The 12,721-nt window shown below is 53.2% G+C and overlaps 7 protein-coding genes across 7 annotated transcripts; 4 read left to right on the forward strand and 3 right to left on the reverse strand.

Moving 5' to 3' along the window:
• Positions 1-162: 162 nt before the first annotated feature.
• On the forward strand, positions 163-537 carry LOC148299384 (histone H2B). Its single transcript, XM_088276131.1, has one exon. It carries the CDS (start codon positions 163-165, stop codon positions 535-537), a length of 375 nt encoding a protein of 124 aa, XP_088132257.1.
• A 2,275-nt stretch (positions 538-2,812) lies between these two features.
• LOC148299385 (uncharacterized) lies at positions 2,813-3,677 on the forward strand. The gene has a single exon (XM_088276149.1). The coding sequence runs from the start codon at positions 2,898-2,900 to the stop codon at positions 3,603-3,605; it is 708 nt and encodes a 235-aa protein (XP_088132275.1). The 5' UTR covers positions 2,813-2,897; the 3' UTR covers positions 3,606-3,677.
• A 964-nt stretch (positions 3,678-4,641) lies between these two features.
• Positions 4,642-5,093, reverse strand: LOC148299386 (histone H4). The gene has a single exon (XM_088276150.1). It carries the CDS (start codon positions 5,091-5,093, stop codon positions 4,782-4,784), a length of 312 nt encoding a protein of 103 aa, XP_088132276.1. The 3' UTR covers positions 4,642-4,781.
• A 593-nt stretch (positions 5,094-5,686) lies between these two features.
• Positions 5,687-6,097, forward strand: LOC148299387 (histone H3). Its single transcript, XM_088276133.1, has one exon. It carries the CDS (start codon positions 5,687-5,689, stop codon positions 6,095-6,097), a length of 411 nt encoding a protein of 136 aa, XP_088132259.1.
• A 908-nt stretch (positions 6,098-7,005) lies between these two features.
• Positions 7,006-7,380, reverse strand: LOC148299388 (histone H2A). The gene has a single exon (XM_088276134.1). It carries the CDS (start codon positions 7,378-7,380, stop codon positions 7,006-7,008), a length of 375 nt encoding a protein of 124 aa, XP_088132260.1.
• Positions 7,381-7,749: 369 nt separating this feature from the next.
• LOC148299389 (histone H2B) lies at positions 7,750-8,124 on the forward strand. The gene has a single exon (XM_088276135.1). The coding sequence runs from the start codon at positions 7,750-7,752 to the stop codon at positions 8,122-8,124; it is 375 nt and encodes a 124-aa protein (XP_088132261.1).
• A 4,105-nt stretch (positions 8,125-12,229) lies between these two features.
• On the reverse strand, positions 12,230-12,681 carry LOC148299390 (histone H4). The gene has a single exon (XM_088276154.1). The coding sequence runs from the start codon at positions 12,679-12,681 to the stop codon at positions 12,370-12,372; it is 312 nt and encodes a 103-aa protein (XP_088132280.1). The 3' UTR covers positions 12,230-12,369.
• Between the last annotated feature and the right edge of the window lie 40 nt (positions 12,682-12,721).

The following is a 12,721-nucleotide window of genomic DNA, read 5'->3' on the forward strand; positions in this document are numbered from 1 at the left end:
GCCCGGACGGCCCGACCGGCGGCCCTGGCTGGGTGCGCCGACCGAAGTGACAAAAACGGTCGATTTTTCAGTTTGCGCCACGCACACCGCACAGTACAGACAGTCCACCGCGACTCCTCTGCTCCACTCTACGCCGCATCTATTCCGAGATAAGAAGAGACAATGCCGCCCAAGACGAGCGGAAAGGCAGCCAAGAAGTCGGGCAAGGCCCAGAAGAACATCTCCAAGGGGGACAAGAAGAAGTCGAAGCGCAGGAGGAAGGAGAGCTACGCCATCTACATCTACAAGGTGCTCAAGCAGGTGCATCCCGACACCGGAATCTCCAGTAAGGCGATGAGCATCATGAACAGCTTCGTGAACGACATCTTCGAGCGCATCGCCGCCGAGGCGTCCCGTCTCGCCCACTACAACAAGAGGTCGACGATCACCAGCAGGGAGATCCAGACCGCCGTCAGGCTGCTGCTGCCCGGGGAGCTGGCCAAGCACGCCGTCAGCGAGGGCACCAAGGCCGTCACCAAGTACACCAGCTCCAAGTAGGCGCCAGCGCCAGCGCCAGCGCGTTGAAACACGACGCGACACGCACACGGACGCGCGATATTCGTCTGCACCGAATATTGTAATCTATACACACCGACATCGTCATCATCGTCATCATCATAATAATCATCGACATCAACAGCGCCGTCGTCGTCTACGTTAAACCATCTAATACAGCGCAATTAACAAAGGTCCTTATCAGGACCACCACACGAATAATCCAAATACTTACTGCAAATATATTATACTATAGACAGATGTGTGTGTAAATAATAACTACGATAATAGAACGAGAAGCGCAACAGTGATAAGCGCCCCGTAACGGATCGCGCAACCGGCCGCGCCGCGGTGCGCGGCGATTGCCTATCGCACGATTAGCCGGGCGTCCGATCAAAATTGTCCTTTTTTTATATAAAAAATCATATACGTACGCATGTATATTATATATATACACATTTTTTTCTCCTTCTTTTTATTTGGCCGTTGTTTCGGTTGCAAAATTGCTGTCACCTTTCGCAGTTTTTTGTTTTTGGTTTTTTTTTTTTCCCCGAGCGGAACTGCTGTGATTTTTTTTTGAGTTCTCTCTGGTCGTAACAGCTGTCACCTTCTTCTTCTTCTTCAGTTTTAGGGCGAAACAGCTGTCACCCTTTTCAGGCGAAACAGCTGTCACCCTTTTGCTGTCACTTTCATTTCTTTTATGTTTTTTTTTTTTTGACTCCCAAATTTGCGTCGCGTATTATGATATGTACATTTATATAAACATGAATACAATTCAGGAAAGGATAGAGAGAGAGAGCGAGAGTGAAAAAAAATCAATGATTTCTACGTACTATCATCGTGTGCGGATACTCCGCTCCCTTGCGGTTCTCGAAGCCGTACGATTCTATCATACTATCGTACGTACGGTGCCATATCCTCGAGGGCCTCTTCGACATGTCACCTTACCTAGTCATTTTTTTTTTTTTTTTTTTTCCCCCTTTCCTTCGCTTCTTCTTCATTCTTTATGCATACTAATATACACCTGACAACTATTCTCATTACAAATACCATTTCCGATCACCTACCGAACTCGCCCCGACATTCGACATACATACATACACATCTTCAACAGTAGATACACGTTTTTATTTTTCATATTTCATTTAATACATATTCCTATTATCACATATTGTTATTATTGTTCTTCTTCACGCGTATCATCGTCATCGTCGTCATCGTCGGTCGTACGCACCGCTACGGCGACACGAATCATCATCATCGTCGCATCTCACCCGATTATATATCATCATCATCCCGATTTCGATTTTTTTTTTTTTTTTTTTTTTTTTTATAAGTCGATGACGTTTCACTTTTTACAGAACGAGCCTACTACTGCGCGCGGAGCTCGCGTCATTTTGCACGTAGACCGGAATCATTCATACTTATTATCGGTCTGTTTTATTCGTTCTTTCTTTTCTATTCATCTACTTCTATCATTCTCCCAACTCCTCTTTTTCCTTTCTTTATTTATATTTTTTCTAACTTCTATTCTTCTTTCTTTCACTTACGCCTTCCGATGATTCTACTACTACTACTACTACTACTATCCATCCCATTCGTGATACGATTCCTCGCAAACGACGGATCGTTATTATATTAATGTATTTTTTTTTTTTTTTAATTCTATTCTTTTCTTCTATCTTTTCGCGTCTCACTCGTTCGACATGTAATCCTACGATAGCCGTTAGTAGATCGATCAATCGTTATAATTCACTAGATAATATTCGCTCCCGACCCGGAGGCAGGTCTCTCTCTCGGCCCGGACGCTCTCCGGCGGTCCGTCGGCGTTCGCGTGTGTTACGTCCGGCCGCTTCGGGGGGCCCTCGCTCCGCCACCGGAGGCCCTCCGCGGCCGGCGGACGTCTCGGACCCGGGGCCGGGTCCTGCCCGACGGGGGCGGCGCGCGCCCGGGCCGCCAGCTCGCCGGGGAGACGCATTCGCGGCCGGCTTTCGGCCGCCCAACGCTGCCGCCCTGCAGCTTTTGCGCCTCTAAACGTCCGCCGCGCCGCGGCCCGGCCCCCGGGCCGGCCGACCCGGCCGCCGGCCGACGGCGGGACCTCCCGGCCGCGGGACCCGCCGCGCTCCGCGTCCCCGGGCGGATCCGTTCGGCCGCCAGGGCGGTTTTCGTCCGGCCGCCTAAGCATAAATGACAACACTTTTCATCGGCAAAATCGACAAGCGCGCACCGACCGTCCGCGACACGGTATAAATTTTTACCGACAGGCGAGAACGAGCGCCGTCTGACGACAAATACGGGAACTAATCGTCCCCCCGCAACCGCTCTACGCTCGCTACAGAACGCAACGCAACAAGACTCGCAAGATGGCAGACACAGCAGCACCCGCGGCCGCCTCCCCCCTGCCGGCGACTCCGGCCAAGAAGGCGAAAGCGTCCGCCGCCGCCGCCTCCAAGAAGCCGAAGGCGAAGCCCTCGCACCCGAAGACGTCCGAGATGGTGAACAACGCCATCAAGGAGCTGAAGGAGCGCGGCGGCTCCTCCCTGCAGGCCATCAAGAAGTACATCTCGGCCAACTACAAGGTCGACGCGGACAAGCTGGCCCCGTTCATCAAGAAGTACCTCAAGGGGGCCGTCGAATCCGGCGCCCTGGTGCAGACGAAGGGCAAGGGAGCGTCCGGTTCGTTCAAGCTGGAGGCGAGCAAGGCGAAGGCGTCGGCCGGCGGGGCCAAGAAGAAGAGCAAGCCCGCCGCGTCCGCCGCTTCCAAGAAGCGCGCCGCCCCCGCCAAGGAGAAGAAGCCGGCCGCGGAGAAGTCATCCGCCGCCGCCGCCGCCGCGAAGAAGAAGCCCGCCAAGAAGGCGGCCGCGGCTCCCGCCAAGGCGAAGAAGGCCGCCGCCTCCCCGGCAGCCAAGAAGGCGGCCGCGAAGAAGGCCGCCCCCGCCAAGGCGAAGAGCCCGACCAAGGCGAAGAAGACCGCCAAGCCGCCCACCAAGAAGCCCAAGGCGCCGAAGCCCAAGAAGGCCGCCGCCCCGAAGGCCAAGCCCGCGGCAAAGAAGGCCGCCCCGAAGAAGTAGGGGTGGAGTCGTCTTTGTCGTCGTCGCCGCAGCAGCCGCCGTTGCATATTGTCATATTGCACAGATCACGCAGAAGAGTCAAAAAGCCCTTGTCAGGGCTACCAAACGATTCACACACACACCTATTCGGAACACGCTCAGTCGTCTTTCGTGACTTTCGTGAATTTTCATTATTATTTATTTTCATCGAAATGGGATGATTTATTAAATATCTCTCGTATACCATATACGAACTACATGCACTCCCATGCCACACGAGCGTTCACACTCCGGCCTAGAATATTTCGCTCGACAGTCATTAGTCAGCGGACGTTGCGTCATAATATAAAATATAATATATATCGATACAAAGTACAACAGTTTTTGAAAGAAAAGGCAACGCCGCGCGCGCCACCTGCAAAACTATTCACACAAACGCATCCGGATCACGCGTAGTCGGATCGTTGTCACGTGAATATGGGATGACCTACTATTAATCTCTCTCTCCTTGTATACGCGTACACTCCCACGACACGTGATTGTTTCCGGCCTGGAATCTTTCACTCGAGAGTGATTAGCGACGTTACTTACGCCCACAATATACATACATTGTATAAGTAAGTAAACTAAGTTTGAGTTCTCTCTGGTCGTAACAGCTGTCACCGTTTCCAGGCGAAACAGCTGTCACCCTTTTGCTGTCACTCTCATTTCTTTTATGTTTTTTTTTATTAAGACTCCCAAATTTGCGTCGCGTATTATAATATGTACATTTATATAAACATGAATACAATTCAGGAAAGGATAGAGAGAGAGAGCGAGAGTGAAAAAAAAATCAATGATTTGTACGCACTATCATCGTGTGCGGATACCCCGCTCCCTTGCGGTTCTCGAAGCCGTACGAGAGAGAAAAAAGAAAGAAATAAAGCAAAGCTCTATCCATCCACGTAGGTAATTGTATTGTGTTATTTAAATTTCGAAAAGCGAAAAACGGTTACGACATGGGTCGGTCAGGCAGTTGTTGGCCCTGAGAAGGGCCGTTTTTTGTTTTCAAATCGCATTCACATCGCGCGTAGCAGCGCGGTGCGGTGGTGGCGGTGGCGTGCGGGCGTCGGGACGGCCGGGGCGAATGTATCTCGCGCTGCGTGCGGTGCGGTGAAGAGCGGTGAAGAGCGGTGAAGAGCGGCGAAGATCGGCGACTTAACCTCCGAAACCGTACAGGGTGCGGCCCTGGCGCTTCAGGGCGTAGACGACGTCCATGGCGGTGACGGTCTTCCTCTTGGCGTGCTCGGTGTAGGTGACCGCGTCCCTGATCACGTTCTCGAGGAACACCTTCAGGACGCCGCGCGTCTCCTCGTAGATGAGACCGGAGATGCGCTTGACGCCGCCTCGGCGGGCCAGACGGCGGATGGCCGGCTTCGTGATGCCCTGGATGTTATCGCGGAGGACTTTCCTGTGTCGCTTGGCGCCTCCTTTCCCCAGACCTTTTCCTCCCTTTCCGCGACCGGTCATCTTCTCTGCGTGTGGTCTTCTTTTCGGTTACAGTAGTCGCTGCTCGCACGGTGCTCTACCGTGCGTGTGTAGGATTCGTGTGGCGTTTTTCGCCGGCCGGGGCCGCTTTTATGCACCAGACGTGCGCCCGCGTCTCCCCTCGCCGCCGAGCGATCCGACAGCTACGACGACACGCGCGCCGTCTCACTCTCGCGCGCGAGCAGCGAGGGCGAGAGGCGAGAGGATCGGCGCGACTCGGTATCGCGTCACGCGAATATATGTCTCAGTTTGTTATATGCATAACATTATTCCAGGCTAGGTTTTGAGTGTTTTTCGTAATTTTTCTGCATGCACATTTCTCCGGGGAGGATGCGATTGTTTCTCCACTCTATCTCCCGTCTCGCTTCACCGTCGAGCCCGTCCCGTCCCGTCCCGTCCCGTCCCGTCCCGTCCCGTCCCCTCCGTCCCGCCCGACCGCCCGGCGGTTGGGAATATTCGAATCGGCCAATGGCGTCGGCCCATCCCCCCCCACGGGGGAGACGGTATTTTCGATAAATATGACGCGCCCGGGAAATTTTTCCGAATAGAGAGAAGAATCCTACTCAGCTACAGCCATGGCACGTACGAAGCAGACCGCTCGCAAGTCCACCGGGGGCAAGGCGCCCAGGAAGCAGCTGGCCACGAAGGCGGCCCGCAAGAGCGCCCCGGCCACCGGCGGCGTGAAGAAGCCCCATCGCTACAGGCCCGGCACGGTCGCGCTCAGGGAGATCCGCCGCTACCAGAAGAGCACCGAGCTGCTGATCCGCAAGCTCCCCTTCCAGCGCCTGGTGCGCGAGATCGCCCAGGACTTCAAGACCGACCTCCGCTTCCAGAGCTCGGCCGTCATGGCCCTGCAGGAGGCGAGCGAGGCCTACCTGGTCGGCCTCTTCGAGGACACGAACCTGTGCGCGATCCACGCCAAGCGCGTCACCATCATGCCCAAGGACATCCAGCTGGCCAGGCGCATCCGAGGCGAGCGCGCCTAAGCGAGCTCTATGCGACGAGACGCGGCACGATTTTCGGTCGGTCGGTCGATCGGTCTGATTGACTAACACGCAGTACAGTGGTATCGGGCGGCCGTCACCTCGACCCGTTCCGATCGGTCGATCGATTCGAATAAAAATGGTCCTTTTCAGGACCGCATACACCTTAATCATCCACAATCGAATTCGCCAGCAGTATGATTTTGATACTCGTAGCAGTATGATTTCGATACTTGAGTTAAAAAAAAAAAAAAAAATAATAATAATAATAATAATAACTTCCAATAAATTAATATGTATTTTACTCGCGAATCAATAGTAATTTTAAACATTCAAATCACGCAAGAGTACCGGAACGTACGATTTATTAATTTCATTATCGTCTCAGCGCTGAGATCATGTCGCATTTCGTTTTAATTACCTAACGTCCAAGCGCGACACGGCTCATCATGACCCTACTCAGGCTTTGACTCTTATTAATTTCATATATTTCACGAGTGAAAATTCTAAACAAAAACACTCGCCGAGATCATCTCGTATTGACACGCGTCGTAAGTTGCGTGCGCCGGGCGCTTTACCCATCGCGCATTCATTTACTTGCGATTTTTATTCATTTCATTATCAGTGTTTCTAGCATATCATATCGGTACTACCATACTATACCACAATTCAGGTCCGCGCACACGGACGGAACGGTCCTAGCGCGCTTCGGATATATTTCTTAAATGTACATAAATAATGAGAATAGTTATAAAATCAGCGAACGGGTAACGATTGGCAATAAATACATGTGGCGGTCCTGAAAAGGACCTTTGTGTACACTACTCTGCGAGATGATGATGAAACGGGCGGAGGAGTCCGGGGAGTAGAGAGAGAAGAGTGGAGGATGAGCGGGCGCAGAATCATCATTCTTACGCCTTCTTCTCGGTCTTCTTGGGCAGGAGCACGGCCTGGATGTTGGGCAGGACGCCTCCCTGGGCGATGGTCACCCCGGAGAGCAGCTTGTTCAGCTCCTCGTCGTTGCGAATGGCCAACTGAAGATGACGGGGGATGATCCTCGTCTTCTTGTTATCCCTGGCGGCGTTGCCGGCCAACTCCAGCACCTCGGCGGCCAGGTACTCCATGACGGCGGCCAGGTACACGGGCGCACCGGCGCCGACCCTCTCGGCGTAGTTGCCCTTCCTGAGCAGCCTGTGGATACGGCCGACGGGGAACTGCAGACCGGCGCGGTTCGAGCGGGACTTTGCCTTTCCCTTCACTTTGCCTCCCTTTCCGCGACCCGACATGGCGAGTGGTCGGAGATCTGAACTGGTTCTCTGCGATATGCGAAGCGAGGATGTGCGAGCTGGAGTGCGCGCACGTTGCGACCGTCGAGAGGTGAGTCAAGTCAAGTCAATGGCGAAAACGGGCGCACACACCTTATTTACGCCCTCCGCGAAGCGCACGCAGCGCCGCCGGGACCGGTCCCGCGGGGGGACCCTCCCCTGCCGCCGGCCCGGACGGCCCGACCGGCGGCCCTGGCTGGGTGCGCCGACCGAAGTGACAAAAACGGTCGATTTTTCAGTTTGCGCCACGCACACCGCACAGTACAGACAGTCCACCGCGACTCCTCTGCTCCACTCTACGCCGCATCTATTCCGAGATAAGAAGAGACAATGCCGCCCAAGACGAGCGGAAAGGCAGCCAAGAAGTCGGGCAAGGCCCAGAAGAACATCTCCAAGGGGGACAAGAAGAAGTCGAAGCGCAGGAGGAAGGAGAGCTACGCCATCTACATCTACAAGGTGCTCAAGCAGGTGCATCCCGACACCGGAATCTCCAGTAAGGCGATGAGCATCATGAACAGCTTCGTGAACGACATCTTCGAGCGCATCGCCGCCGAGGCGTCCCGTCTCGCCCACTACAACAAGAGGTCGACGATCACCAGCAGGGAGATCCAGACCGCCGTCAGGCTGCTGCTGCCCGGGGAGCTGGCCAAGCACGCCGTCAGCGAGGGCACCAAGGCCGTCACCAAGTACACCAGCTCCAAGTAGGCGCCAGCGCCAGCGCCAGCGCGTTGAAACACGACGCGACACGCACACGGACGCGCGATATTCGTCTGCACCGAATATTGTAATCTATACACACCGACATCGTCATCATCGTCATCATCATAATAATCATCGACATCAACAGCGCCGTCGTCGTCTACGTTAAACCATCTAATACAGCGCAATTAACAAAGGTCCTTATCAGGACCACCACACGAATAATCCAAATACTTACTGCAAATATATTATACTATAGACAGATGTGTGTGTAAATAATAACTACGATAATAGAACGAGAAGCGCAACAGTGATAAGCGCCCCGTAACGGATCGCGCAACCGGCCGCGCCGCGGTGCGCGGCGATTGCCTATCGCACGATTAGCCGGGCGTCCGATCAAAATTGTCCTTTTTTTATATAAAAAATCATATACGTACGCATGTATATTATATATATACACATTTTTTTCTCCTTCTTTTTATTTGGCCGTTGTTTCGGTTGCAAAATTGCTGTCACCTTTCGCAGTTTTTTGTTTTTGGTTTTTTTTTTTTCCCCGAGCGGAACTGCTGTGATTTTTTTTTGAGTTCTCTCTGGTCGTAACAGCTGTCACCTTCTTCTTCTTCTTCAGTTTTAGGGCGAAACAGCTGTCACCCTTTTCAGGCGAAACAGCTGTCACCCTTTTGCTGTCACTTTCATTTCTTTTATGTTTTTTTTTTTTTGACTCCCAAATTTGCGTCGCGTATTATGATATGTACATTTATATAAACATGAATACAATTCAGGAAAGGATAGAGAGAGAGAGCGAGAGTGAAAAAAAATCAATGATTTCTACGTACTATCATCGTGTGCGGATACTCCGCTCCCTTGCGGTTCTCGAAGCCGTACGATTCTATCATACTATCGTACGTACGGTGCCATATCCTCGAGGGCCTCTTCGACATGTCACCTTACCTAGTCATTTTTTTTTTTTTTTTTTTTTCCCCCTTTCCTTCGCTTCTTCTTCATTCTTTATGCATACTAATATACACCTGACAACTATTCTCATTACAAATACCATTTCCGATCACCTACCGAACTCGCCCCGACATTCGACATACATACATACACATCTTCAACAGTAGATACACGTTTTTATTTTTCATATTTCATTTAATACATATTCCTATTATCACATATTGTTATTATTGTTCTTCTTCACGCGTATCATCGTCATCGTCGTCATCGTCGGTCGTACGCACCGCTACGGCGACACGAATCATCATCATCGTCGCATCTCACCCGATTATATATCATCATCATCCCGATTTCGATTTTTTTTTTTTTTTTTTTTTTTTTTATAAGTCGATGACGTTTCACTTTTTACAGAACGAGCCTACTACTGCGCGCGGAGCTCGCGTCATTTTGCACGTAGACCGGAATCATTCATACTTATTATCGGTCTGTTTTATTCGTTCTTTCTTTTCTATTCATCTACTTCTATCATTCTCCCAACTCCTCTTTTTCCTTTCTTTATTTATATTTTTTCTAACTTCTATTCTTCTTTCTTTCACTTACGCCTTCCGATGATTCTACTACTACTACTACTACTACTATCCATCCCATTCGTGATACGATTCCTCGCAAACGACGGATCGTTATTATATTAATGTATTTTTTTTTTTTTTTAATTCTATTCTTTTCTTCTATCTTTTCGCGTCTCACTCGTTCGACATGTAATCCTACGATAGCCGTTAGTAGATCGATCAATCGTTATAATTCACTAGATAATATTCGCTCCCGACCCGGAGGCAGGTCTCTCTCTCGGCCCGGACGCTCTCCGGCGGTCCGTCGGCGTTCGCGTGTGTTACGTCCGGCCGCTTCGGGGGGCCCTCGCTCCGCCACCGGAGGCCCTCCGCGGCCGGCGGACGTCTCGGACCCGGGGCCGGGTCCTGCCCGACGGGGGCGGCGCGCGCCCGGGCCGCCAGCTCGCCGGGGAGACGCATTCGCGGCCGGCTTTCGGCCGCCCAACGCTGCCGCCCTGCAGCTTTTGCGCCTCTAAACGTCCGCCGCGCCGCGGCCCGGCCCCCGGGCCGGCCGACCCGGCCGCCGGCCGACGGCGGGACCTCCCGGCCGCGGGACCCGCCGCGCTCCGCGTCCCCGGGCGGATCCGTTCGGCCGCCAGGGCGGTTTTCGTCCGGCCGCCTAAGCATAAATGACAACACTTTTCATCGGCAAAATCGACAAGCGCGCACCGACCGTCCGCGACACGGTATAAATTTTTACCGACAGGCGAGAACGAGCGCCGTCTGACGACAAATACGGGAACTAATCGTCCCCCCGCAACCGCTCTACGCTCGCTACAGAACGCAACGCAACAAGACTCGCAAGATGGCAGACACAGCAGCACCCGCGGCCGCCTCCCCCCTGCCGGCGACTCCGGCCAAGAAGGCGAAAGCGTCCGCCGCCGCCGCCTCCAAGAAGCCGAAGGCGAAGCCCTCGCACCCGAAGACGTCCGAGATGGTGAACAACGCCATCAAGGAGCTGAAGGAGCGCGGCGGCTCCTCCCTGCAGGCCATCAAGAAGTACATCTCGGCCAACTACAAGGTCGACGCGGACAAGCTGGCCCCGTTCATCAAGAAGTACCTCAAGGGGGCCGTCGAATCCGGCGCCCTGGTGCAGACGAAGGGCAAGGGAGCGTCCGGTTCGTTCAAGCTGGAGGCGAGCAAGGCGAAGGCGTCGGCCGGCGGGGCCAAGAAGAAGAGCAAGCCCGCCGCGTCCGCCGCTTCCAAGAAGCGCGCCGCCCCCGCCAAGGAGAAGAAGCCGGCCGCGGAGAAGTCATCCGCCGCCGCCGCCGCCGCGAAGAAGAAGCCCGCCAAGAAGGCGGCCGCGGCTCCCGCCAAGGCGAAGAAGGCCGCCGCCTCCCCGGCAGCCAAGAAGGCGGCCGCGAAGAAGGCCGCCCCCGCCAAGGCGAAGAGCCCGACCAAGGCGAAGAAGACCGCCAAGCCGCCCACCAAGAAGCCCAAGGCGCCGAAGCCCAAGAAGGCCGCCGCCCCGAAGGCCAAGCCCGCGGCAAAGAAGGCCGCCCCGAAGAAGTAGGGGTGGAGTCGTCTTTGTCGTCGTCGCCGCAGCAGCCGCCGTTGCATATTGTCATATTGCACAGATCACGCAGAAGAGTCAAAAAGCCCTTGTCAGGGCTACCAAACGATTCACACACACACCTATTCGGAACACGCTCAGTCGTCTTTCGTGACTTTCGTGAATTTTCATTATTATTTATTTTCATCGAAATGGGATGATTTATTAAATATCTCTCGTATACCATATACGAACTACATGCACTCCCATGCCACACGAGCGTTCACACTCCGGCCTAGAATATTTCGCTCGACAGTCATTAGTCAGCGGACGTTGCGTCATAATATAAAATATAATATATATCGATACAAAGTACAACAGTTTTTGAAAGAAAAGGCAACGCCGCGCGCGCCACCTGCAAAACTATTCACACAAACGCATCCGGATCACGCGTAGTCGGATCGTTGTCACGTGAATATGGGATGACCTACTATTAATCTCTCTCTCCTTGTATACGCGTACACTCCCACGACACGTGATTGTTTCCGGCCTGGAATCTTTCACTCGAGAGTGATTAGCGACGTTACTTACGCCCACAATATACATACATTGTATAAGTAAGTAAACTAAGTTTGAGTTCTCTCTGGTCGTAACAGCTGTCACCGTTTCCAGGCGAAACAGCTGTCACCCTTTTGCTGTCACTCTCATTTCTTTTATGTTTTTTTTTATTAAGACTCCCAAATTTGCGTCGCGTATTATAATATGTACATTTATATAAACATGAATACAATTCAGGAAAGGATAGAGAGAGAGAGCGAGAGTGAAAAAAAAATCAATGATTTGTACGCACTATCATCGTGTGCGGATACCCCGCTCCCTTGCGGTTCTCGAAGCCGTACGAGAGAGAAAAAAGAAAGAAATAAAGCAAAGCTCTATCCATCCACGTAGGTAATTGTATTGTGTTATTTAAATTTCGAAAAGCGAAAAACGGTTACGACATGGGTCGGTCAGGCAGTTGTTGGCCCTGAGAAGGGCCGTTTTTTGTTTTCAAATCGCATTCACATCGCGCGTAGCAGCGCGGTGCGGTGGTGGCGGTGGCGTGCGGGCGTCGGGACGGCCGGGGCGAATGTATCTCGCGCTGCGTGCGGTGCGGTGAAGAGCGGTGAAGAGCGGTGAAGAGCGGCGAAGATCGGCGACTTAACCTCCGAAACCGTACAGGGTGCGGCCCTGGCGCTTCAGGGCGTAGACGACGTCCATGGCGGTGACGGTCTTCCTCTTGGCGTGCTCGGTGTAGGTGACCGCGTCCCTGATCACGTTCTCGAGGAACACCTTCAGGACGCCGCGCGTCTCCTCGTAGATGAGACCGGAGATGCGCTTGACGCCGCCTCGGCGGGCCAGACGGCGGATGGCCGGCTTCGTGATGCCCTGGATGTTATCGCGGAGGACTTTCCTGTGTCGCTTGGCGCCTCCTTTCCCCAGACCTTTTCCTCCCTTTCCGCGACCGGTCATCTTCTCTGCGTGTGGTCTTCTTTTCGGTTACAGTAGTCGC

This window comes from Brachycentrus maculatus, unplaced genomic scaffold (genome assembly GCF_059751285.1).
Source record: "Brachycentrus maculatus isolate JH-2025_06_01 unplaced genomic scaffold, ASM5975128v1 h1tg001171l, whole genome shotgun sequence".
Taxonomy (NCBI): domain Eukaryota; kingdom Metazoa; phylum Arthropoda; class Insecta; order Trichoptera; family Brachycentridae; genus Brachycentrus; species Brachycentrus maculatus.